This window comes from Glycine max, chromosome 4, assembly GCF_000004515.6.
Source record: "Glycine max cultivar Williams 82 chromosome 4, Glycine_max_v4.0, whole genome shotgun sequence".
NCBI classification, from domain to species: domain Eukaryota; kingdom Viridiplantae; phylum Streptophyta; class Magnoliopsida; order Fabales; family Fabaceae; genus Glycine; species Glycine max.
Window position 1 is genome coordinate 34756459 of NC_016091.4, and position 24765 is coordinate 34781223.

Consider the following 24765-nt stretch of genomic DNA (forward strand, 5'->3'; position numbering starts at 1 on the left):
AGTTCAATTCCCAACAGGGAAATTGCTAAGGGGGAGATTGTTTGCCGGGTTGTGGCATCAATTGTCCCGTGGTAAAGGCCTAGGTAGGTCAAGTCGTAATCGAATCATGGCTCTTGGGCAATTACACTCTTAAGTAGAAAGAGTTGTGCCCTGACTATCAACTACAACTTTTGGCCTAGTGGTAAGCGCTCAATCCAATAATAAGGATGCCATTAAGCAGGTGGAGTTAGCTCTAAAATCAAAAACATTAGTGATCAAAAGCAATTTGAAGCACCTAATGCACCTTCAACATCAAAATTCACCACCAATTGATGGAACTGACTGACCAAGTCAAAACTATCTGAGGCAACCCAAAACCACAACACTTAAAAAGTCACAAAGGCAAATCAAAGCTCCTGAAAGATATGGCTTTAATATAGTGTCTAATGCACTATAGGTAACAGAAGAAATCAATTCATTTGAACCAAACACTTATTAGGAATCAATTTCCTGTTCTAAAGCTAAAGAATGGATGATGATTATGAATGAAGAGATGGAATCTCTTTGGAAGAACTAGACTTGGGATTTAGTTGAGCTACTTGAAGGTAGACGAATTATGGGGTGCAAATGAATCTTCAAGAAGAAATTTTGATTGTCCACTAAAGAAGTCATCTATTATAAAGCAAGTCTGATATCTAAAGGCTACAATTAGAAGGAAGGAATGAACTACACAAAGATTCTCTGAAGTAGTTCGACACACCTCCATATGTGTTCTGTTGACCCTAGTGGCAACTCTTGACATGGAGTTAGAGCAACTTGATGTCAAAACTACCGTTCTCTATGGAAGACTGGAGAAAGACATTTTGATGCAACAACCTAAAGGTTTTGAGGTGGAAGGAAAGGAAAATTTTGCCTATAGATTGAAGAGGTCTCTTTATGGGTTGAAACAATCACCAAGGCAATGATACAAAAGATACGATGAGTTCATTGTCTCTCATGGGTACATCAGAAGTCCCTATGATTCATGTGCTTATTATAACTAGGTGGAAGATGGTTTCCACATCTATTTACTACTCTATATGGGCGACATGCTCATAGTATCTCAAAATTTATTGGTAATGAATTTAGGAATTAATTCGATTGAACTAACTCTAATGACATTGATTGAACTTTCATAACATGATCATTCTCTATAGAACTATGATAATTCATTTTGCATTGGTTTGGTGAATTGGATTGATGTTATTAAACTTGATTCATATTTTGTTATTCTGTTTCCAAAAACTTTGTTCTATTTCTACAATTCTATTTTTGTGTTTTCACATTCCTATACATTGCCTATAGACTATTCGTTGAAAATCCTCTTACTGATTATAAGTGAATTGAAGTAGGAACCCAAATGAATTGTATCTTTGAGTCGACCTAGGTTAATCCTATGTTGCATAATTTCCTAGTTGTATTTGTTTTGGAATAATTCGATAGTCTTTATCACCGACTGAAGAATCTAATTAGCAGTCTTGGGTTTCTAGAAGAAAAGGCTATCGCCACATCATCCATATGCAGCCACAAACACCCTGTGGGCTCATCAGACGATGAATGATAACAACATTTCAAGATGCAACAAGTTGAAAGCTAAGTATTGTCCTTAAGAAGATATAATGCGCTACATCAGAATGAAGATTGAAATGACTTTGTGAAGTTTGATCTTAGGACATAACACTAACCCAACGACTATAATCTTCACATGATACCACCAAAGCATACTATTTCAAAATCCAAAATTATGTTGAAGGACTAAAAAAAGAATATTTTACAAATTTGAATGACTAAAAAAAATTAATTAAAAGACCAGAATATAAAATATTTCAAATTTAAGAAACTAAAAAAATATTATATTTAAGCTTATGACATAAGTCAAAGCAAAAAAAAATATAAAAAGAGAGAGAATTTAAGAATATTACAACTATGATACCCCATACCACATTTAACCAAATTTTATTTTCTTTCATCTATCTTAAATTATTAACTATCCTCATTTTTTATATCTTTTAGGTTCATTTCTAAATTAAATTTTAGTATTTTTTAAACCCTAAATGTTAAAAATAATCTTATAGTTTAAATTATTTATTATAAATGAAATATAATTTATATATTTACTTGTCATAAATCTTAATTAAGATAAAATTTAATATTATAAATGATTCAATTTATTATAAGTTTTAATTATATAAAGAATTATCTATACAGGTTAAAAAAATAATACTAGAAATAGAGAAATAATCAGAAAAAGGGAGAGGTGGCAGGATACAAGTTAAGAAGCAAGTAGTACTAGAAAATCAAGAAATAAAAAAAAATAATGCAGTAAAAGTGTAAAACAAAAACAAAAATAAAGAAAAAAATAAGAAGAGGGGACAGGTGGCAGCAGGATAGAGCACCTTGACGCTAAGTGCCTAACACACAAATCGAATCGACCTGAACTGCTTCTTCACATTTTTTTCTGGTGGTTCCGCAACGTGTCCCAACTCTGAAGCCCGCTTCCTCTTAATTACTCTATTATTCTTTCTCCTCCTCAGAACCTCAAACACCGAAACCAAGCATTACAATTCCCAATTTCATAGAAACACCAGAATCAATAAAAACACATAACAACAAAAGCAGTTAGTTTTTTCTGTTCCTTTTAAAATTTCCCTCTCCGCGTTCATGTTTTATCATTTTCTTCTATTTTTTTTTATGTTACAAATAAGGGGAAATTTCTCTTGCTGAATTTTGCAGGTGAAAAATGGCGAGCTCGGTGGAGAAGGAGAGTGGCGCGAGCGAGGAAACTTTCTCTTTGGAGCTGCCTGCTCCACCAGGTTGGAAGAAGCAGGTTTGCCACTGTTTCTTCTGTTTCTCCTTTTCTGCGTTTTTTTTTTTTTTGCACTGTTTCGCTTTGACCAGTTCGTTTTGTTGAAATTCCCTGCTTAAATTACCGTAATTCGTTGGTTTTGTCGTGTCACCCTTCTTGCTTTGGCGTGGATGTGGACCTTTTTTTTCTCGCGATATTTGGTCTCAACCACGCGATTCCCAGCATAAGATGAATTAGGGCTTTTGTGGATTTCGCTAGTCTGTGTCGAATTGTGTCATGTTGAATGCATGTGCTTTGAAATTCGCACGAAATGCATCCAGAAAAATTATCTACTAACGAGTATCAAGTGTCTGTTAGGGTTTTGATTTATTTGCGAAGTTGGTAGATAGTGCTGCTTTTCTTTCCGCACTGTTTGACTTTTAATTAGGACTGCTCAATTTTTCAGGCCATGTAGGACTGATGCGCTTTATATTGAAATTTTACATTCACATATTTTGGCTTACTTTAGTTTTGTATTTTTTTTTAAATCCAGTAAAAAGGGGTTATTGCTTTGCTGGATTGTTCTTGTTCTAGCGAATGTGTTTATTGCATTAAAATTGCTTGAATATGGCTGCCTGCATATTAGCTGCTGTAGGTGTTATATAACAGGATAATTATTTGTATTTTCTAGCAGGATGGGCTTTGTTGTTTGTTTTACCCTCCACAAACATTCATAGTGTGTATCAATTGCCAAATAAATTCCTTGTTCATAATGATAAATGAATGTGTAGAACAGCTTTTTAGAAAACTGAAAAATGTTTAGGTTGAATTGCTTGAATAAAGTCATCATTTTATGTTTTCCTAGATGCTTTTTCAAAAGAGGAGAAAAGAAGAAACACTACAGAAATTTGGAAAGTGTCTAGAATCATTTTATGCTTAATGAGGGATGGAGGGGGGTGGAATTTTTTTTCTTGTTTTGCAATATAAATATTTGATTTTTAACAAATAATTATTTAATAAATGTTCACTTTTATAAAAATATTTACTGTAGTGTGTGTGTAATAATAACTAATATATATTTTATAATATGTTTAGTTGAAGTCACATTTATAGATTTACTACGATAGCTGTTTTTATTTGTTCTCATTAAGTTTCACTAATCTTCATTAACTCTCATGAACAACATATACAAACTGCATAAAAGAGTAAAAGACCAATATGGGATGCAAGCCAATCTTGCTAATTCAATAAAAAAGTGTCACAGTTCAAGTTGGCTGTGCATAAACTAGATCAACCAGTTATAAACACAGCAGACCATATATGTATGTAAAGCCTGAAGTAGGGGGATCAGCACCCCTGCCTGCCCCTGTTCTTAACGTTATTTTTATATGATGTTCTACTACCTCTATTATACTGAACTGATTATCTGATTTTTTTGTAGAATTGATCTCTCATGAAATCACAATAGTTGTTTTAAATACATTGCATTATTCTGTTGTGCTGAAAATATTTTGAAAGGTGTGTGCTACTTTAGATCTGCTCTTTTAAGTTGGTGAGGTTGGACTCCAAGCTGCTGTTGTTAATATCACGATTTAGATCGTATAATCTCACGATCTTATACGTTAGGAGCCCCCTTCTATGCTGCAGATTGTGACGGAGTGGGATCTCAGTGGCATCGCAATATTCCTTGCTCAATCGTGGGATCAGCAGTCACCTGCAAGTAGAAACAGAAAAATGGGTCGGGTTTAAATAGTTGTCAGTTGCACTGAGATCACAGGGTGGCGGAGTGGAACAGCCCCCCACAGCTCTTGAGGCACTTGTTTTTGGAGCGCCTGGCCCTCCCGCTGCCATTTGTGGCAAAAATCATGGTGTCTTGCAGCTGCTCATCCGTTTGCACCATTGCCGGACAGCCGCTGTCACCTCCCTCTTGCTGCCACTGACCTCCCAGCACTCCTCCATCGATTTACATATGTAAAACATAACATAGAATATAATAAAGTAAAAAAGCATACAATATAATGAATTAAAGAATAGTCGTAATAGAAAAATGTGTATTATCTACTAGTATTTTAGGTAGGGGAACGTGGAATCTTATGATCATAGTTACAATTGCTGAGTTACAAGTTTCCATCCCTCTCCTTATTGTATGTAGGATCACAATTTAGCAACCTTGCTCCAAGCTGCTAGTATCTTTCAATTTTTTCCAATATAGCTTTTACAAATTGACATTCTTCTCAGAGTATGGCTTGTTTTATTTGTCAGAACCTTTCCCTAGTCCGTTTTCTCTAAAGAGGTTGAAAAATAAAAAAGTGACAGAGGTTAGAAAAATTGTGAGAAATCATTGGCATTTTAGTGCCTTGATGCAACCGAATTTGTCATTCATAATGTTTATTAATTATCAAATACTGCAATTCAGGTAATAGTTTGTAACTTCATATGCAGTCCATATGTGCATATCTTTTTTTTTTTTGGTTTCATGGTCATGGTAGCCTTAAATATCTTCATATCTTGATTTTTTTTTTCATGCAGTTATGCACTATTATACTGAGTTAGGGATAGGAGGGATTTGGGTTGTATAACCTTGCATACATGGCAAGGAGGGTAGGAAGGGAAAAGGGGTTGAAGCAAATGATAAAAGGATGGAAAGATAGGAGAGAGGACATCCAATCTGAGTTTTGGGGCCTTTGGGCTGGCAGGTTTTTGCAGACCCTTAAAATTTTGCAGTGTTTTTAGTGGTTTCTGACATTTATAATTGTGGTTTATCCCTATATATCTGTAGTAAAATTAGTTCCTACACCATTTCATGGACTTTCGCCTTTCCCAAGTATTGCCTGAATGAAAGCTTAAAGAGGGAAAGATAAGCCTTCTGAGTTGACAGGGTTAATTTGGTTCCATGCATGTCATTTCCTGGAGTATAATTATAAAGACTGCTAGTTTATTAGAGCCAATGATGCTTGACTAAGCACCAATTCAGAGTTCACATGGAAGAATGACTCTGCCCCTGTAAAGGCAAGATATTACTTTAATGATTTGGAAATTGAAAGATAAAGAGATGTGGGTGTATGTCGACATATAATATACAACCTAAGTGGCATATGTTTGAAATGTAGTTTTATCATCTTTTCTTTTCTTTTTTGTTCTATATAATTCGGTGAAACTGAACATTTAAACGAAGAGTCAGGGATCAAGTTCTGTAAAACCATGGAAGTCACTAAAATGTGGTTTTAGTATCTTATGAACATATATATGAGCAGAAAACAATAATTTTCTCAGGAGGTGTTTGCTCTTTCTATCTTTAGATGTTACTGTAACTTTCTATTTGCAAGAGTATCATACTAAGGGCTATAAAGTGTAATAGTGTGAAAGTAGTGAATAGAGCTTTATTCTAAACTTTACGGTCTACTTTAAGAAGTCAATAACCAAAATCTTGTATATGTTATTAGGTTATGATTGCTGTTTTGTTGCTTGCTTTTTCCTGTAAGATGATTCACAAATCATATACTGTATTTCATTGCAGTTCATCCCAAAGAAAGCTGGTACCCCAAAGAAAAATGAGATTGTGTTCACTGCACCAACAGGAGAGGAGATCAATAACAGGAAACAGCTGGAAAAATATTTGAAAGCACACCCTGGTGGTCCAGCTGTATCAGAATTTGACTGGGGCACTGGTGAGACCCCAAGAAGATCTACAAGAATCAGTGAGAAGGCAAAGGCAACTCCTCCAACAGAAAGCGAGCCCCCAAAGAAACGTACTAAAAGATCGTCAGCTTCACAAAAGGAAACTTCCCAGGAAGAAAAAGAAGAGGAGACAAAGGAAGCAGAAATGCAAGAAGTTGATGACACCACTAAGGATGATAATGATATAGAGAAGGAAAAGGATGTTGTAATGGAAAATCAAGATGGCAAGAGTGTGGAAGATACAGATGTCAACAAATCCACTCATTCTGGAGAAGCTAAAGCTGGAGAATATGTTGAGGTACCTATTGAAGAGGAAAAATCCAATGCTGCTGATGGAGAACTACCTGCATTGAAAGATAAAGTTGATGACAAAGTTTTTCTGAGAAAGGATGAAGAAAAGATTGAGCAACCACAGGAAGAGACAAAAGAATATCGCAGAACTGGGGTGCCAGAGAAATCAGAAACATGCACTACCGCAGACAAAACGGTTGAAGTGGAAGGAGTGAATAAAGAAGTCAGAAGTACTCGTCAATTTGAAGTTGGGATAATAGAAGGAACAAAAGTGAACAGTGATCAGATAAACAAGAAGGCTGAGGCAGAGTTGACTGTGAATGGCAATCTTGGGAGCTGAACTGGTGAGGTCAAATGCCTGGAGCAGGGAATAGATTAATAAGCTCTCAGCATCTCTCTTCTCATTCTGGCCCCTTTAAATCTGTTTGAAAATGACTAGTTTTTGTTAATGTTATTTATCTGATTGTTTATTAAAACAACAATATACAATTATAGAGCATAGCCCTATCGTGTACCATCCGTGGGTGTATTGGACAGACGTGTAGCTTGTTGATATCGTAATATTATGTTGTAAGATATGTGATATGGACCTGTAATCATATCCAGTGATCCTATATATTCCTGTTTAGTCCTAAGCTATTATCATAGGTGGTGTTAAGTAATTTGGTCCTGGCCGAAGAACGAGTGTTGCTAGGTGCACCCAGCATTACTGCTGGTGCATCCAATATTCTTTAAAAATGGCAAAACTGCTGCTAATAATTTCTTCCCTTACGGATCAACAAGGGGTATTTCTGTCTTTTCGTGGTTAGTGCTGGGTGCACTAGCAATAATGCTGAGTGCACCTAACAGCATTCTTAATTGTGATAAGACATGGTCTGGTCCCCAGTGATGTTAGTTGTCTCATTCAGTTAATTCAACATAAGAGTTGAAATGGGCTCATTTTCCTTGGACTTATTTCATTGGATTCTTCCATGCATTCGAATTATTCTAAAGTCATATTTGGAGGTTGGTGTGTAGTGTACATGTAGCTTTAAGCCGTAATTATCAGGTTAGTTATTTTATTTTTCTTCTCTATATATAAACTAGGAGAAAAGGGAGATATTATGTGTCTCTATATTTTTTTTTAAAAAAAAGTGGAAGTAAAAGAAAGAAACGAAGTTAAATAAAATATGAGAGTAGTATTATGTGGTAATCAGTAATTACTTAATGAAAATCACAGAAAAAAATGTCTAATAAAAAGTGTACAAAAAATTAGATATTTTTAATATAATAGTTGTAGATTTGAATAACTTTTTTGCATGAGTGTTTTTAAGAGTTATTATTAAACGAGATAAGTTTTAGGAGTTCTGGAAAAAAAATATTTTCAAGAATTTTTCTTAACATTTTATGTCTATCAATTTATTCTTTTCATCTTTATTTTTAAATTGAAGTTAAATGTTTCATTAAAAAAATTATCAATAGTTAAAAATAACTTTGAATCACAATATAAATTATTTATCACAAATTTAAAATAAAATTTATATGTTTAAAAATATTTATTTATTATAAAATTTAATTATAATATAATTAATATGTCCCAAAATATTTATTTATCATAAAATTTAGTTAGAATTCTATAGTATACACAAAAAGTAAATAAAATAAATAACAAATATTTATTTATTATAAATTTAAGTTAAACTCTGGTAGTGAGGATTGAAATAAAAGTACTGATATTCAAAAATTGAAGACTAAATGTCTTTATTTTAAGATTGTAGTAGATCATAATTATAAATTGAACAAAATAGGAAAATCAAAGTTATATTTCAACCTACAAAATAAAATAACAAAACAAGTTTTGGCAAACATTCAAAATGTAAACAAATGCTTTAAAATTGTTACTACGAAGGTTTATATATTGCAGACATAAAAGCGTGAATTTATTAGGCAAAATTTCCTAAATTTTAAATGATAAGAAAATGATTTATTTTATTCAGAAAGTGTAAGATATGAATTTATTTCCGTTGTTAAATTCTTGAGAAAGAATAAAGTTTATTGAAAAGTAAAACCTATAAATTTCTTAACATAAACTTTTGGCAAATACACGTTGGTTAACGAATTAAAAATGATTTTTTTTTCAAAAGTGTTTTTAATATCTTTTTGCCATAATTTCTAATGCACTTTTAATGTAATATTCAATACAATTTTTTTATGAAATTAGCAAGATCCTAAATTTTTTTATCATCTAATTCTTGAGTATAAAATATGAATTTCTTTTTGAAGGTATAATATATGATAATAATAAAAAGTTAAAACACTTTATTAAAAAATATTGAATAACTCATTCTTAGTTTTTATAGATAAACTATTTCGAAATCACTATTGAGTTTATCACGATGCCACAAGGGTATAACTAAGAAAAATACTACCCGATTCTTTATATTTTTTGTTTTATAAGAAACAAGTGATAACAACACTATAAGTTGTTTCTTATAAAAAAAATACAAGAACTAGTTTTATGTGACACCAAATCAACACTTCAAATGATGTTTTTACTAATAGACATATCTTTTTAGACCAACATAAATAACGAAATGTACTTTCAATATATTCTTTTTAAAATTTAAGACCCATCAAAATAGTGCGTTACAAATTTAGGCATTAAAAATTATGGTTTACTCAAAATTAAACCCTTACACTTAATATTCTTATGTTATGTAGAAAATAATTTTATTTTCAAGTTATGTGTCGTAAATAGAATTTAAATGTTTTATTAAAAAAGAAAACACATTTTAAAAAGGGAAAAAAATGTCACTCAAATATTCATTAATTACCGTGTATAACTGCGGTGAAAGCTAAAATCTCTTGGCCAAAATAATAATCCAAACTACATTTGGTGACACAACTGATCTGTACTCTTTTAGACGAAAAAGTTCAGTCAGATGAGGTGCCATAAAATGAGTCAAATTGAACTTATTCATCAGGAAAACAAACCAAAAAGTTACTTTTCATAGTAAGTACATTGAATCAATTTTTTTTCCACAATGGATGCTTCGGTCTGAACTCTTATTCAGTTGCTTCAACCTGTTCAGACGTTTCCGTTTGTTTCAGTTTTTCCAAGGAAGAAATTCGACCTTCCAGCGATTTGTGGAGGTCATTCATCTGGAAAAGCAAGGAAAGTTAATTCATCAAGTGAGCACACGGGTTGTAAAAGTTACAATACCAATTTTCAAATTTTCAAACAAAACCAACTCTGGCAACTCAATCCTTTCTAGTGCAAGAAAAGGATGGAGGGAGGAGATGATTGCTAATATGCAAGGAATTACTACAAAAGTATGACAAATGTACTATCTCCAAATAGCATTGAACAATATTCTGTGGGCAGACATAATTTGGATTAAAGATTGAAATAGAAAATTCCCAAAAACATGGCAGCAATACATATTTCGCCCCCGTATGAACAATTAGAAAAGAAAACCAACTGCATTCTCTTAATTTAACAATGAACATATGCAAGGGTAAGGCTGCGTACACCATCCCTCCCCCATACCTTCGCATAACGAAGAGCCTCCGGGCAATGGGGTACGAAGTTTTTTTTTTTAACAATGAACATAAATTTTAAACTGAGATAAGAGGCATTCATTTGGAGACACCAACAAATTATGATGCTAGTCTACAGATCTCGTTGAATTCCTCATTCAAGAAAAATTTACACATGCCTTCAAAACTATATTGAGTACAACAACTAAAGCATTGCATTTAACACTCATAAGTCATAAGCCAAGGAATAGAATATAACAATCAGATTCATCCTCCGCTCAATTTGAAAGTCCCTTACAAGCACCACAAAAGAAAATTTTGCCCATTCTATTTGTCCAACAAACAAGACTAAGTCACTATTAATAAAACCAGTTTGCATATATCCAAGAAGGTAAGATAGGAGAACAGTGGATCCAAATTAACGGAAATGAGCTAGAGAAGTTGAGGAGGTCTTGCAGAGAACAAAACAAGGAGAAATATTTATTTGCAGATTTAGGAATCAAGATAAAGAGAAAGAATTTTATGAGACCATAATAATATTTTAAAAAGGCTAGGGAGGAATAGGTCAAGGTTAGGACTCAAGAGGAAGCTAATACAAAGTGGAAAGTGATGTGGTTCGCTGTTATCTGGACCATTTGGTTACAAAAAGAAATAAAATTATCTTTAACAATGCAGTCATGGATAAGGATAAAGTGTGGGAATTGGTTAAGCTAAGGTCGTGGCTCTGGTTGGCATGTAAGGGAAACAATTTCCTTACTCTTTGTATGACTGCTATACATTGCCAATGCTTTGTTTGACAGCGATGTGTTAAGTGAAATTGAAAAGGGATAAGTGTTGAGGCTTTGACGTCTGATATATGCTAGAAGGTCTGAAACAGAATTGACATAATTTGGAGGAACATCAGGTAGCTGTAAACGGTTCGACGTTGGGGAGGTTTTGCTTCTCTGGTTTTCTACGAGTTAAGCAGGTCGGTGATTTTGAGACACTACATAGATATTAAAACAACACTGTTGCAATAAAGGAATAGCTGTGCGAAGGGATTGATTGGCGGAATACATTCAAACCAGGTATACATTGATGTTAAAGGCTGATTAGCCAGGTTACAGTAGATATGTTTTGCCGGGGAAACTTGTTATTGCAAATTGTGCTGGGTTTAATTTCTTATATGTAGTTTGAAGAGAAGTATCCTTAGGGATTTATGCTTGAAGCTGAATATCTTCTTAGTAAGATGTTTTTGGGTAGGGTACCCCTTGTAACCCATCAATCATGTTTTTTGTTTGGCTGATAATAAAAAAATCATATAAAAAACCTGCCAACAGCAAGACCAATCTTCCTATTGAACAAACTAACTAAAAGAAAGCACAAAATAAATAAAATATATGCAGGTATTACAAGTATTAATCCTATTATTGGCTCAACATAGTTGCTGTTAACAAGTAAGACTTGGGTTATTACTGCACCAGGCAATGACTTCCAAATATTTTGGACTTGTATTCTATCACCCATTCTGCATGAGAGAGAATATCAACAGCATACCATGACTGCCTCTCTCAAATATTCAAACTCCACACACCAATTAAACAGAAGATTATCCTAGATTGGAGTCTAAAAGACTAAAACACAAATTCAACCATGTAGAGAATGTCTCCTCCAACTCATTCATACCACTGTTTGGTTGGAAGGGGGAGGGATTTTTATCGCTTAAAGTTCAGAAGTTAGGATGGGAGAGGAGGAAAAACAAGGAGGCAAACCATAATCCCTCCCTTCCAAGTTTTGCCTCCTCACCTTTCCATTCAATCAAAAGCAAGATCGGGATATGCAGTCTGCCTCCCTCTGCACAGTCCTCACTCCATCAATCAAAAGACGAAATATGCACATCTAAACGGTAACAAGCAGAAAAGGCCATCTTCCCACCATTTTCTAGCTCTGGATCAGTAGAATAGCTTTTAAAAAGAAGCCACAACACAGCACTACTATAACCATTGCAGAAGACATCAACATAGCAACAACAAGGGACCATATTTACGAGGCAAACAGAAGCCACAATCAATTGAAGCATTCTTACATGTATTATTGGCATTTCTAATATATTCATCTGAACAATCATCATATCATATCAGTTTTACCCGTCTTTCTAACAAAAAATCCAAAATGGTAATCTAATTTATTACCACCTACAAATTCTTTCAATTAATGTCTGTCGCAAATGACATGATTAGGGTAACAAAAACACTAAACAAAACATAAATCTTTCGGAAAAAGCAAAATAAGAATAATAAAAAAAAAGGAAGGAAAATTGTTGTGTACCTGTTGAGTAAAGGATTGGTGCGCGACCTTGTAATCCTTGTGGAGGGTGTAGAGCCCCAGAAACGACGCCGCGGCAGCCCCAGTGAAGAACGACGCCAATCTCACTCTCATCACATACCCATTTCCCCCCTTTCTCTCTCAGTCTCTATTACACTTCACAAATACTACTCCTTTCAACGATGTTGCTCAAAACACGCCGTCTCAGCCATGGACACCAGCGACGTCGTTTTACCTCACTACATTAGCAATTTGCTTTTCTTTTTTAAAAATGTAATTTTAGTTTTTTTTAAAAAATGCTTTTTAGAAAAAGAAAAAATAACAGTTTTTTAAGGAAAAAAATTAGAAAATTCATAAAATAGTTTTTAAAAAAAATACTTTTTTTTAAAAAATTAAACGAGCTCTTTTACTCCTTTATCGGTTTGATATTTAGGATGTAATCCTTGGATTATTGCGTCACGCAAGTCCTACAAATATAGCAATGTTAATATTATCCCTAGTCATTTGCAAATAATGGGCGAAAAGATCACCATATCCCTTGTGAAGCTGGTAGTTTATTATAACAATGTTAATATTATCCCTAGTCATTTGCAAACCAAGACCACCGTATCTCTTGGGTAATGTCACTTGTTGTCAACCAACAAGATGAATTAAGGAACATATACTTTGTATGTAATTATATGAAGAAATCTATGAGAATATTGAATAAGTGAGAACAAATTTACCCGCTTTTGTTTTGGAATAGATTTTTACTAGAAGTTAATCTCGTTAGCATCTTAAATGTAAATTACAACAACTTTATGAATTCTATATCTAAACTTAAATTTATGCAATATAAAAATAAAAGGTTTTCCTTCTTTTAAAATTAATTATGCTCTTTATAAAATTAATTTTATTCACCCCTGTTTTCCAACTAAATACACACAAATGACAAAACCAAAAAATAAATGTATTTGTGTGTTTTTTCTTTTTTATCATGATTTATGATTTTTTCTGTTTTCGAGGAGGAAACTTTAACCATAGGAGGACTAAATAAATTTGGTTTCCATTATTTCATTTATTTAAGATTTATTTTCACGTTTCTATTTTTTAATTCTAATTTATAGATATTAATATCTAAAAATTAGAATTATATATATATATATATATATATATATATATATATATATATATATATATAACTGACAAAAAGATATACAAAAATTAAATTCATAAAAACATTAAACTTGACAAAAAAAATAAGGTTGAAATTTTAAAAAAAAATAATTCAATTTGATGTTGTTATTATTTAAAAGTTAAATTAGGTTGTATGTTTTTGAAATAGTTTGATTTGATATTTTCCTTTTAAAAAATTCAATTACATCTTTTATTTTTTAAAATGAGTTTAATTTAATTTTATTTAGAATTAGTTTTGGTGGTTGACTAGTAGGAATAAAAATATGTTACATAGCTTGATAAGACTCATGCTAAACCAAACTTTTTGAAAAAATTGACCAAATTAAAACTTTAATCAAAGTTTATTTAGTTAAACATGTCATGTGATTTGCCATTAAATAAATCTCTTGGGCCCAACAAACCAACCTATTTAAAAAATATTAATAAAATATGTGTTATTGGTATTATTATATTAAATTTATTATAATACATTAAAATCATACATTTATATCTCTTTTTAAACATTAAGCATATTCTAAAACTTATAATTAAGTTTATTGAAAAATAAATGTGTGTCTTCTTTAAATGGTTCATGGTAAAATACTGTATCTTTAGATAAGTTATCATGAATGTTATATAAAATCTTAAAATATTTTATATCATATAAATAAGTTAGATTTGATTGTATAAGAAACATATTTTTACCTTTATTTTAGTATTAAAAATGATCACATACTAATCCCTTAAGAGTATGTTTGGATGGAGAAATTTAATAGGATAATTTAATTTTTTAAAGGATTTTAATTACTTTTCAATTAAATAAGATGTTTGGATAAAAATTTGAAAAGAAAATGAAATTTAAGTATTTTGATCAGGAATTTTAGTTAACTTAAATATTAGCATTTCAAATTCTTTCATTTTATGAAAGAATTTCAAATTCTTTTGCAAGAACGTTGAAATGATCATTTTGGGGAAGAGAGAGAGCGTTGTGACGAGGCTCCAAGAGGAGAGGGACGGTTTTGGGGAAAAGGTCGTGGGGGCCGAAGTGGTGGAAGAGGAAGTGGGAGAGAGGGCTGAAGTGAGGGTTTTTATGGGAGGTGATGAGGATTTGGATGTCAGGGGCGTCGCGGAGTTCTTGAAGGAACTGGCGGCAATGGCCGCAGGGGGCGGCGGAGACGGCGAAGGAGTCGAGGTGGGTCTCGACGTTGTTGGCCATGTTGGTGAGGAGGAACTGTTCAGCGTGGATGGTGTGGTGGAAGGGGAGGCTTGGGAACTCCATGTTCACGCCCACGAAGATGTGACCGGAGGTGCCGAGTTCGACGGCGGCGACGGGAAAGTTGGAGATGGAAGGACAGGCGAGGGATTGAGCAGAGGAAACGAGGGAAGGGAGGAGTTTGGAGATTGATTGGGATTCGGCCTCCGATGCGGAGATTACGAATCTGGGTTTCGAATGTGGGTATTTTTAAAATGAAGAAATCTAATTTTTTATCCAAACACAAAATTTTAGAAATGAAGGAATTTAAATTGAAATATTTGAAATTCTCAGAATTTAAAATTCTTTAGAATTTAAAATTTCCTCATCCAAACACACCCTAAATAAACTTGTAGACTCGATAAATGTCTCTTAAAAAAATATTTTATGTTTGACCAGAATTAAACCATATACTTTTAATAAAAGTTAAGCTCAAATTTAGTTCGACTTAGTCTATTTTCACTTTTATATGTCAGATTTTTCGATAACAAATACTTATCAACAAAATTGATTAATCATATCTTAAAAAAATTCTTGAGCAAGAAAAATTCAAACAAATTGAACTCATTTTTTAAAAAATAAAATTACATTGATGTATAAAAAAAATACATTATCTAATTAAATTAAACCTTTAAATTAATAAAAGATCAAATTAACCCCCAAAAATAAATTAAAGGAAAAAAAGTAATTAAATAAAAAAATCATTGATGAAATTTATTTACTAAAAACCAAAACGCATGAAAGGTGATGAGTTGGAGTTGCTAATTTAAACCAAAACAAAAAGGGCAGCAAACACTTATCGTCATTTGAACTCGAAAGCGTGTGTGATTCGTTGTGGAAGAAGGGTTGGGGTTTTGTGTTAGATTTTTTTTTGTGTGTGTGCCTTATTGTGAAGAAGAACAGAGAAAATGTTCAACGCTGATCCTTCATTTCCTAATGTCCCTACCCTCATCACTGAACAGATTCAAAAGGTACCAACTTTTTTTCTTCACTCATTTCTCTGTTTCATTAATGTTATCATTTTACTTGGTTTTAACCTTCTTGATTATTTTGGGTCTACGTTTGTGTTGGGGTTTCATAAAAATGTCACCTTTCAATGTTGTCCCCTTTCCTTGTCCAATTCATGTTTAGTTCATGGCACAGAATGTGCATGCGGCTCCACTCTTTGTTTTTCCTTGTGCCTTAAGTTATTCATCTGGTTTTCAGCTTTTGTTAATTTTTTTGCTTTTCTTGAATTGAATGAAAGGGAAAACGTTAATTGCATGTGCTTCTTGCATAAAAAAAATGATGGTTCTGTGTCTATGTAATATAGTGATACCGAAATCATTTCATGCCATTTATATTCCTCTTTGATAACATTGTTGCATGAAATTTTACAAAGGAATGCGGGGTGTGGGGAGGTGTATTAGATGAATGCATTTTGGTGTCAAAAGTTAGATGAGTGCATGATGCATGTGGGTAAAAATGTTTGTTTTGGACCTTAAATTGAAGCAATGATTACTAAAGTATCTATGCCAGTTTATCTCTTATAGACAAGTTTTTATGCTTGGTGCAGTACTTGGAGGAGAATAAGGAGCTGATCTTGGCAATATTGGAGCATCAAAACCTGGGAAAGTTCACTGAGATTGCACAGTTAGTAACCAAAGTTATTTTAATTCGCTTATGTTTTTGTTGCTTTATGGTTGCTTCTTGGTAGTACCAAGTGATGTCAATTGCACTTTGTTTTTCCTTTTCACTTCTTCATTCTCTTGCAAACCATTTAGTCCTCTATGGCAGTTACCATGGAAACCTTGTTAAATAGCCGCAATAGCACCACTATAACGCTATTGCACAGATGAATTTCTTGGACCCACGATTGTGACTCCATCGGCTATTGCGGCTGCTATCATTGTTGTGGTTGCGGCATCATCCTGCATCCTCTTGTTATCTCTGGCGAGTCTCCAGCCAATTGAACTTTTGATTTAATATTATGCCAATTTTTATGTATTTTTTTATTTGCATACAACTTAATTTTATATGCATATATAATTGATATATACCATATATTTCAACTGTTACGCAACTTCTTCTATATGCCTGCGATGTTATCTGCTATATGATATAGAGGGTTATTGGCTTTCCACCATTTTCCGCAATCCGCACTTGATAACACTGCTTCACATAAACATAAATCCCTGTGCGGCTGTTCTCTAACTAAAATTATATTTCACTTTGTATGGTCATTAGTACTACATGCATTAGTGAACCTTTGTTTCAGTTGACAAATTGCAAAGTTATGTGCCTTTGATTACATAAAAATTGGCATAATATTAAATCAAAAGTTCAAAAAAAAAATAATGCAAAGTAAGGTTTGTAGAGGCTTTGTTGAGGATATGGCTGCCTAGTTTTTACGGAGGCTTCCTTTTATCATCTTTCTAATACAGTGGTTCTCCTTGTGTTTTTGTATTAGTTGGTCTCGATAAAATTTCTTTTGCCATTCAAAAAAATAATAATTTAAAAAAAAGGTTTTAAATTGTGATTGTTGGAAATTGTGGGTACATGTGGCCGCAGTTGCGGTCAAGCTCCAAAACCTTGATGTTGCGACGAACATATGTTGTATTTTCATGTCTGATAAGTTAATTGATATGCATACCTTGCACACACATGTGTTTATGTTTACTTGTTCACTTCCTTGTTATCATCACACATTTTTTATTCGGAGTCTTTTAGCCTGTGTCTATGTATAATGCATAAAGAGATCTCTAATGACCTGAATTGCTCCCATGGGATTTTCCAACACACTTAATGCACAAAACTCGTCTCCAAGACTTTACTTCAAAGTCAGGCATTCAATTTCCTGTCTATCATACCATTAATGAGGGACAGGATCATATTCCAAAGTTTAGATCGACGGTGTGGGTTGCAGAGATGCATTACACTTCCCCATCCACATTTTCCCAAAAAAAAAAAAAGCTGCTGAACAGGATGTAGCTAGACTTGCTTTGGAGGGTATCCTCCATAGGACCAGAGATGAAGGACTCTTTCTTGTTGATCAGGTGTGAACAAAATTTGTTTTCTCAATTCTTCAGTAGTTTTGAGGTAATTTTTGTTAATAATAATTTTCTACAGGATAGACACTAAACTCTGCTTATATGTTAGGTTTGTTTTATGCTTACTTTGCTTCTGGTTGGCAAACATCCTAATGCTTTGTAGTAATTAGAAGAATTTGTTTCATTTTTGTGAAAATGTCTGCTATCTTCCCTTAGATGTAATGTAGTTTCTCTTGTTCTTTCTAATGAAATATTGTTGTCTATCAAATATTTTTTTTCGTCTAGTGACATGAGATATTTTTCATAACTTGTCATTTTCAGTTAGTGTACATGTATGTTAAGAATAATATTTTCTATTCGAATAGATTTTCTATAATAAATTAATTTGTGCTTCTGCATGTTATACTTTTATTGGATATATCTCTCTTTGTATTGATGGAGAATCTTAGTTGAAGATTATCCTGTAACATGTCACCGAGGCTCTTGGTTTTCAGCGGGTAAGGTAACAGTATCTGATAGCCATGCAACTTTGATCCAAACGAAGTGTCATTACAACAAATAATTTTTGTTGCCAATGGAATTAGAGTTTAGATCCTTCCTCATCTTTGTTTATGGTTTGAAACTAGTCCGGTATAGCTTAAAGTAATAATTCTTAAATTTTTGTCGTGGAAAATCAATTTAATTTTAAGTGCCTAATTATTGTTGAAATAATTAATTGCCTACTTATAAAAAATAAATAGCTGGTGAAATAGCTTTGATACTTAATTATTAATTAAGATTTGTCATTGCTTCATTTTGGTTTGGTTTGGTATTATCATTCAATATTATCTTTATGTAAAATGTTGATTCTTTGTTGTCATTGTCTTCCAGATTTCTCCAATTTTCAAGTCTATCATGAATGAGTATGCTCATAAACTGCATGTAGAACAACCTACATACAACAATGATAAGCAACTGCTAGGAGGGGTGCTTCCTGCTTTTATAACTTCTTTGGTTTTCAATGGTACAAGTTACACTGGTGGTCCAGCTGGAACAAAAAAGGATGTTGAGCAGTCAGCCGCAAAGGCTGCAATTCTTTCAATTATGGGTATCCTTCCGTGTATGCTTTATTACATATTTCTAGTAGATTTTAGGTGGCAATGTGCTTACCTACTAAATGACTATTTAATGCAGGTGATTCTAGCTCGGGAACTTCACTTGCCGAGATTATTAGGTCAAAGTCTATATTTTACGATGCAGTGTTATCCGATATACAAGATTTTAATCATGTTTCAAACATGTAGAAATGCCCGTGGTATGCGTGAAATACTGAAAGAAAAATCTAGTCCAAGTTACTTGTTAAGCTCATTTATATTTTTCTTTGTTGTTTATCGTGGGTTTTAATTTTGCTCATGGTTTGTCTATGATGAGAATGAGTATCTACTGAAGAAAGTATGTGTTGTGCTAACTGTTATTTTATGATAGGGCAACTGGTGCTGTGTACCCTTCTCGAAGATAGTGAGTCTTCTTACTTGCACTCAAATAATGCTTTTAGTGTTTACTTTTAATTTATGGATATGTTAACAAATTTGTCATTGTATGCTTCGGTTTGCAGCTCTTTAATTCTTAGTTTTAAGAATTTATCCTCATTAAATTAAACTATCCTTGCCCAAGACCAATAAGTGTGATTTTCAATTGATTTGATTTTTACTAATTCCAAAAATATAATATAAACATGTATTGCAGAATGCGAGTTTGCCATTTTCCAAATAATATTTGCCGCAAGTAAATACAAATTTGATATAAGTCTGATTTAAATTTACATGAGTCAACTATGTTGCATTTAATATGTCATATGATCTACGTATTAATATATTGCCATGCATTCGTAATTCCAATTATTGTTTAAGGGGTTCTAGAACAACTGGATGTAGGTTCTCTTGAGGACTAAACCGGTATAAATTTTGAGTGCGATTCTCTCTTTCTCTAAACCTTTATTTTGATAGTCAATCTTGGTAATGGAATTGATATGAAAGGGCAATAAAACTTTGTTTTTCATGTGATATTGATTTCATTGTTTTTTTGGTTGTGATAATCTTTTTGTCACAAACTTTTGAGAAAATTTTGATTAATCAATGTAGAAGCAAAGACATTGATGTTTTGATGATGCCATGTGATCATGTGCTTCTCAAGTTTAATTCAAGAGGATTATGCGCTTCTCAAGTTTAATTCAAGACAAGAGTCCAAGAAATTCAAGATACATCATCAAGAAGATCTCTAGTGATTTAGGAAGGGAATTCCAAATTGAAACAACAAGAGGTTTGGCCAAGAGATTTAAGCTAAAATGTCTTTTTCAAGAGATTTACTCTCTGGTAATCGATTACCAGAGGAGGTAATCAATTACTAGTGGCCAAAATGATTTATAACAGCCATTAGAAATTTAAATTCAAATTTTACACTGTGTAATCGATTACACATGGATGCTAATTGATTACCAGCAGTTATTGAACGTTTTGATTCAAATTTTAAAGCCTGTAATCGATTACACAAGTCTCGTAATCGATTACCAGAGGGGATTTTCAGAAAATTATTTTCAAGAGTCACATCTGTTCAAATGGTTTTTACATGGCCATCAAAGGTCTATTTATATGTGACTTGGAACACGAATTTGCTTAGAGTTTTTCAGAACAAAAAGGTCTTATCCTCTCAAAAAGAAAAATTATCTTATCCTCTTAAAAATTCCTTGGCCAATACACTTGCAATTCAATAAGGAATTATTTTGAGTGCTCAATTGTTCAATCTATCTCTTTCAAGAGAGATTTCTTCTTCTCTTCATCTTATTTCTGAAAAGGGATTAAGAGATCGAGGGTCTCTTGTTGTAAAGCAATTTGAACACAAAGGAAGGGTTGTCCTTGTGTGGTTCAGAACTTGTAAAGGGATTTTGCAAGATAGTGGAACTCTCAAGCTAGTTGCTTGGGGACTGAACGTAGGCACAAGGGTGTGGCCGAACCAATATAAATCTGAGTTTGCAATCTTTCTTCCTTTAAACTCTTTTATTGTTTATTGCTTATTGATTCTTTTCAGTAAGTTTAATTTGCATAATTATTTGATTGTTCATTTTGAAAGGAATCTTGGGATTTGGGTTAAAATCAAAATAGAATTTTTAATTAGGAAAAGTTTGTGATATCTTAATTCAACCCCCGCCCCCCCTCCCCTTCTTAAGATATCTGAGGCCACTTGTCTAACAATCAAAAGGGGCTGTTTAATTGAATTAACAAATTAAGAGGTAAAGTTTTTGAAGGGGTCTATTCAACCCCCCTTCTAGATTTTCAGTTATTCCAACACCCTCCTCTGCCCCCCAACCTCCCTCTGCAACCTTTCCCTTTTCCTTTTGTGTTCCCTTTCTCCCTCCCCATTTTCTCTCACTCCACCCCCTCTGCCCCCAACCTCCCTCTATAGCCTCTCCCTTCCTTTTTTCTCTTATACATTAGATATACTTAACATCTTGTCGATGGAGCTTGCCCGTACACCTCGGGGCCACTGTGCACTATCTAATCATAGACGTGGGCTACTGCAACCCATACCTCTTTAGTACTAGATCTATGTTTTTAATTGTTTGTTAAAAAATTTATTATTTTCATTGTAGTTGTTGTTTGGATATGTTATTGTTTAGGGTGGGGATCTGATCTTCCTTTTGTTGTTCTGTTTCTTCTTCTCCCTTCCCCCTCATGACATTGTTGGTTCCCTCCAAAAGTCATTAGGGAGAGAGAGTAAAAAATGATTTTTTAAAAGGTGCAAATCTTGAGGGATCTATTGGAAGACCACATGCTCTAGCATGGAGGTCCTATCTCCCCTTTAGTTATAAATCTATTGAAGATCAAATCTTGAGCTCAAGATCCCAGCTCAAGATCTATTGTTAAAGATGCTCTAAGGATTAGTGTTGTTGAGGTTTGGTATTTTGTACAAAGATAAGTAGTTAGTCTTGATTTCACGGGACTATTCTTTTGTTGTATAGTTACCGCGAACTGCACAACTTTTGACATTTTTTTCTGAATTCTTTTGATATCATGTATTTTGATTTCTTTATAGTTGTATTGATCATAATATTGACACTTTGACTATGACACACTACTGATGACAATTTACTTTATTACAATTATGTATAGACATATGATGCATGCTAGTATATTGATATTTTTTACCAAATCATTGTTCTTTATGTAATATGCAACATCATTTCCAATTTTTATTTTATGACTAGCCTTTATAAAACATTTTTAAATATGTGAGGCATTCACATTTAACAAAACTTTGCTATTATTTGTTACAATTTCTATAATATGTTTTTTATATTATAAAGTTTATTGTAAAAAAAGTTACCCACATTTTTTAACAAGAGTGTGTGTGTGCATCCACATCCTGAGCATGATGTTTGGTCGCGACCTGCTAGTGCACCGAATAGCACAAGTAGTATAAAATGGTAAGAAGTATCGAACTCTCGAAGAACTTGTGTTATCTGACAAGCTATTTCGATAAATAGGCGTCTGGTATGAAAATATAACTGTGGTTATGAACATGTATTTAAACTATCTAAGCAAAAAGAAAGAAAATCACACAAGAGAAATACTGTGTGAAAACAAGTAGAGAAAGTGTTGCTCTTCCTCATAGGTTCCTGATGCTAAAAAGGATGTTCTCTATTTAACAATGCTCATGCGTTCCTATGTTGTCTCCTGGACTGCTAGACCCCGATTCCTCATGATAGCCTAGCCTAGTCCTGATTAAGCCTCGTCCGCAGATCCCTCTTGTAAGACTAAACTCAACCAAGACTGCATTAAGACACACATACACAACTAAGTTCTTGTACCCCAATCCCTCGTGATAGCACAACAACTTAGTCCCATACTACCAAGGACTTTAGAATCAGACCAGTTCCTTCTGTTGAATGACCCTAACAAAGCATGCATTTATGTGATCAAGGTAAAAGCACACTGGAATGAAAAGCAGATAGCATAGAGAACACACAAAACATCATTACATAGATAGAAATATATTTACATCAGGTACCTACAGGGAAGATCCAATAGAGGATTTAGCTTTCCATTGTCCGGAAACCTCCTTTACAACAAAGAGAAGAACAAGATGAAAGACTGCAAAAACACAAGTGGTGAGGATGTCTCCTTCACCTCTAGGATCTCACAATCACTCACAAACTCATCTCAAGCTCTCAGAACGGCTTCCGCTTCGAACTCGCATCTCTGCAGATCTCTACACAGCAAAATCTCTCAGAACTCTTTGGAACTTGGACCTTTCTCTCTCTAGAACTTCCTAAACATGCAAAAGCTTCAAGCCCAGGGCAGAATCTCATGCATGCATAGGCTTCTTCAAGAAAAATGCCAAACTCCCTTTGCAAATCTAATTTTAGGATTAAATAGGTGGCCTTGTGCGTGCTCGTGCGCTTAGAGCACGTTAGTGATTTTTGGCTTAGCACGCTTCTCTCGCTTAGCGGATGAGCTGAATGTAGAAGCAAGGCTTCATGGTGAATGTGATTCAAAGGTGTTTTGATGATAACAATGATGACAACAAAAGATGATGACAAAGGTGATGAACAAAAAGCTCAAAGATCAAAGAACATCTCAAGTGAATCAAGAACAAGTCAAGAGTTCAAGAATCAAGAAGAATTCAAGACTCAAGAAGAAAGCCTAGAATCAAGAATCAAGATTCAAGATTCAAGATCTCAAGAATCAAGATCAAGATTCAAGACTCAGGATTCAAGAATGAAGAAAAGACTCAATCAAGATAAGTATTAAAAAAAAATTTCAAAACTTTGAATAGCACATGAGTTTTTGACAAAACCTTTACCAAAGAGTTTTTACTCTCTGGTAATCGATTACCATATTGTTGTAATCGATTACCAATAGCAAAATAAGTTTGAAAAAGTTTTCAAACTGAATTTATTACGTTCCAATTATTTTCAAAAGGCTGTAATCGATTACAATGTTTTGGTAATCGATTACCAGTGCCCTTGAACGTTGAAATTCAAATTTAAATGTGAAGAGTCGCATCCTTTCACTCAAAAGCTTTGTGTAATCGATTACACTTATTTGGTAATCGATTACTAGTGATTGTTTCTGATAAATCAAAAGATGTAACTCTTCAAAAAGGTTTTGACTTTTTCAAATTGGTTTTAAGTTTTTCTAAAAGTTATAACTCTTCTAAATGGTTGTCTTGACCAGACATGAAGAGTCTATAAAAGCAAGGCTTTGTTTTTCATTTCAAGGATCTTGAACACTTATTTCATACAATCCTTTACAAGCCTTGAATCTCTTTGAACTTCTTCTTCTTCTTTGTACCAAAAGCTTTCTGAAGTTTTCTGGTTTTCTAAACCTTGAAAACTTGTGCTATTCATCCTTTTCATTCTCTTCTCCCTTTGCCAAAAAGAATTCGCCAAGGACTAACCGCCTGAATTCTTTTGTGTCTCCCTTCTCCCTTGTCAAAGAATTCAAAATGACACAGTCTGAGAATTCTTTTGATTCTTCCCTTTCCCTTATACAAAAGTGTTCAAAGGACTAACCGCCTGAGAATTCTTTTGTATCCCCATTCACAAAGTATCAAAGGTTTAACCGCCTAAGATCTTTGTCTTAACACATTGGAGGGTACATCCTTTGTGGTACAAGTAGAGGGTACATCTACTTGGGTTTGACTGAGAACAAGAGAGGGTACATCTCTTGTGGATCAGTTCTAGTGGAGGGTACATC

At 33.4% G+C, this 24765-nt stretch overlaps 3 protein-coding genes across 3 annotated transcripts; 1 reads left to right on the forward strand and 2 right to left on the reverse strand.

The window, feature by feature from the left end:
• The first annotated feature begins 2434 nt into the window (after positions 1 to 2434).
• LOC100801517 (methyl-CpG-binding domain-containing protein) lies at positions 2435 to 7407 on the forward strand. Its single transcript, NM_001255894.2, has 3 exons — positions 2435 to 2636; positions 2752 to 2845; positions 6321 to 7407. Exons 2-3 carry the CDS (start codon positions 2759 to 2761, stop codon positions 7110 to 7112), a joined length of 879 nt encoding a protein of 292 aa, NP_001242823.2. The 5' UTR covers positions 2435 to 2636; positions 2752 to 2758; the 3' UTR covers positions 7113 to 7407.
• Positions 7408 to 9541: 2134 nt separating this feature from the next.
• On the reverse strand, positions 9542 to 13183 carry LOC100802049 (uncharacterized). Its single transcript, XM_003522883.4, has 3 exons — positions 13067 to 13183; positions 12599 to 12733; positions 9542 to 9913 (listed from the first exon to the last, which is right to left on the reverse strand). The coding sequence occupies exons 1-3, from the start codon at positions 13181 to 13183 to the stop codon at positions 9818 to 9820; spliced, it is 348 nt and encodes a 115-aa protein (XP_003522931.3). The 3' UTR covers positions 9542 to 9817.
• A 1486-nt stretch (positions 13184 to 14669) lies between these two features.
• On the reverse strand, positions 14670 to 15197 carry LOC102659836 (cytidine deaminase 1; the record flags this gene model as incomplete). Its single annotated transcript, XM_006579153.1, has 1 exon — positions 14670 to 15197. A coding segment is annotated over one exon (528 nt), but the record flags the coding sequence as incomplete, so codon positions are not given.
• Positions 15198 to 24765: the final 9568 nt, after the last annotated feature.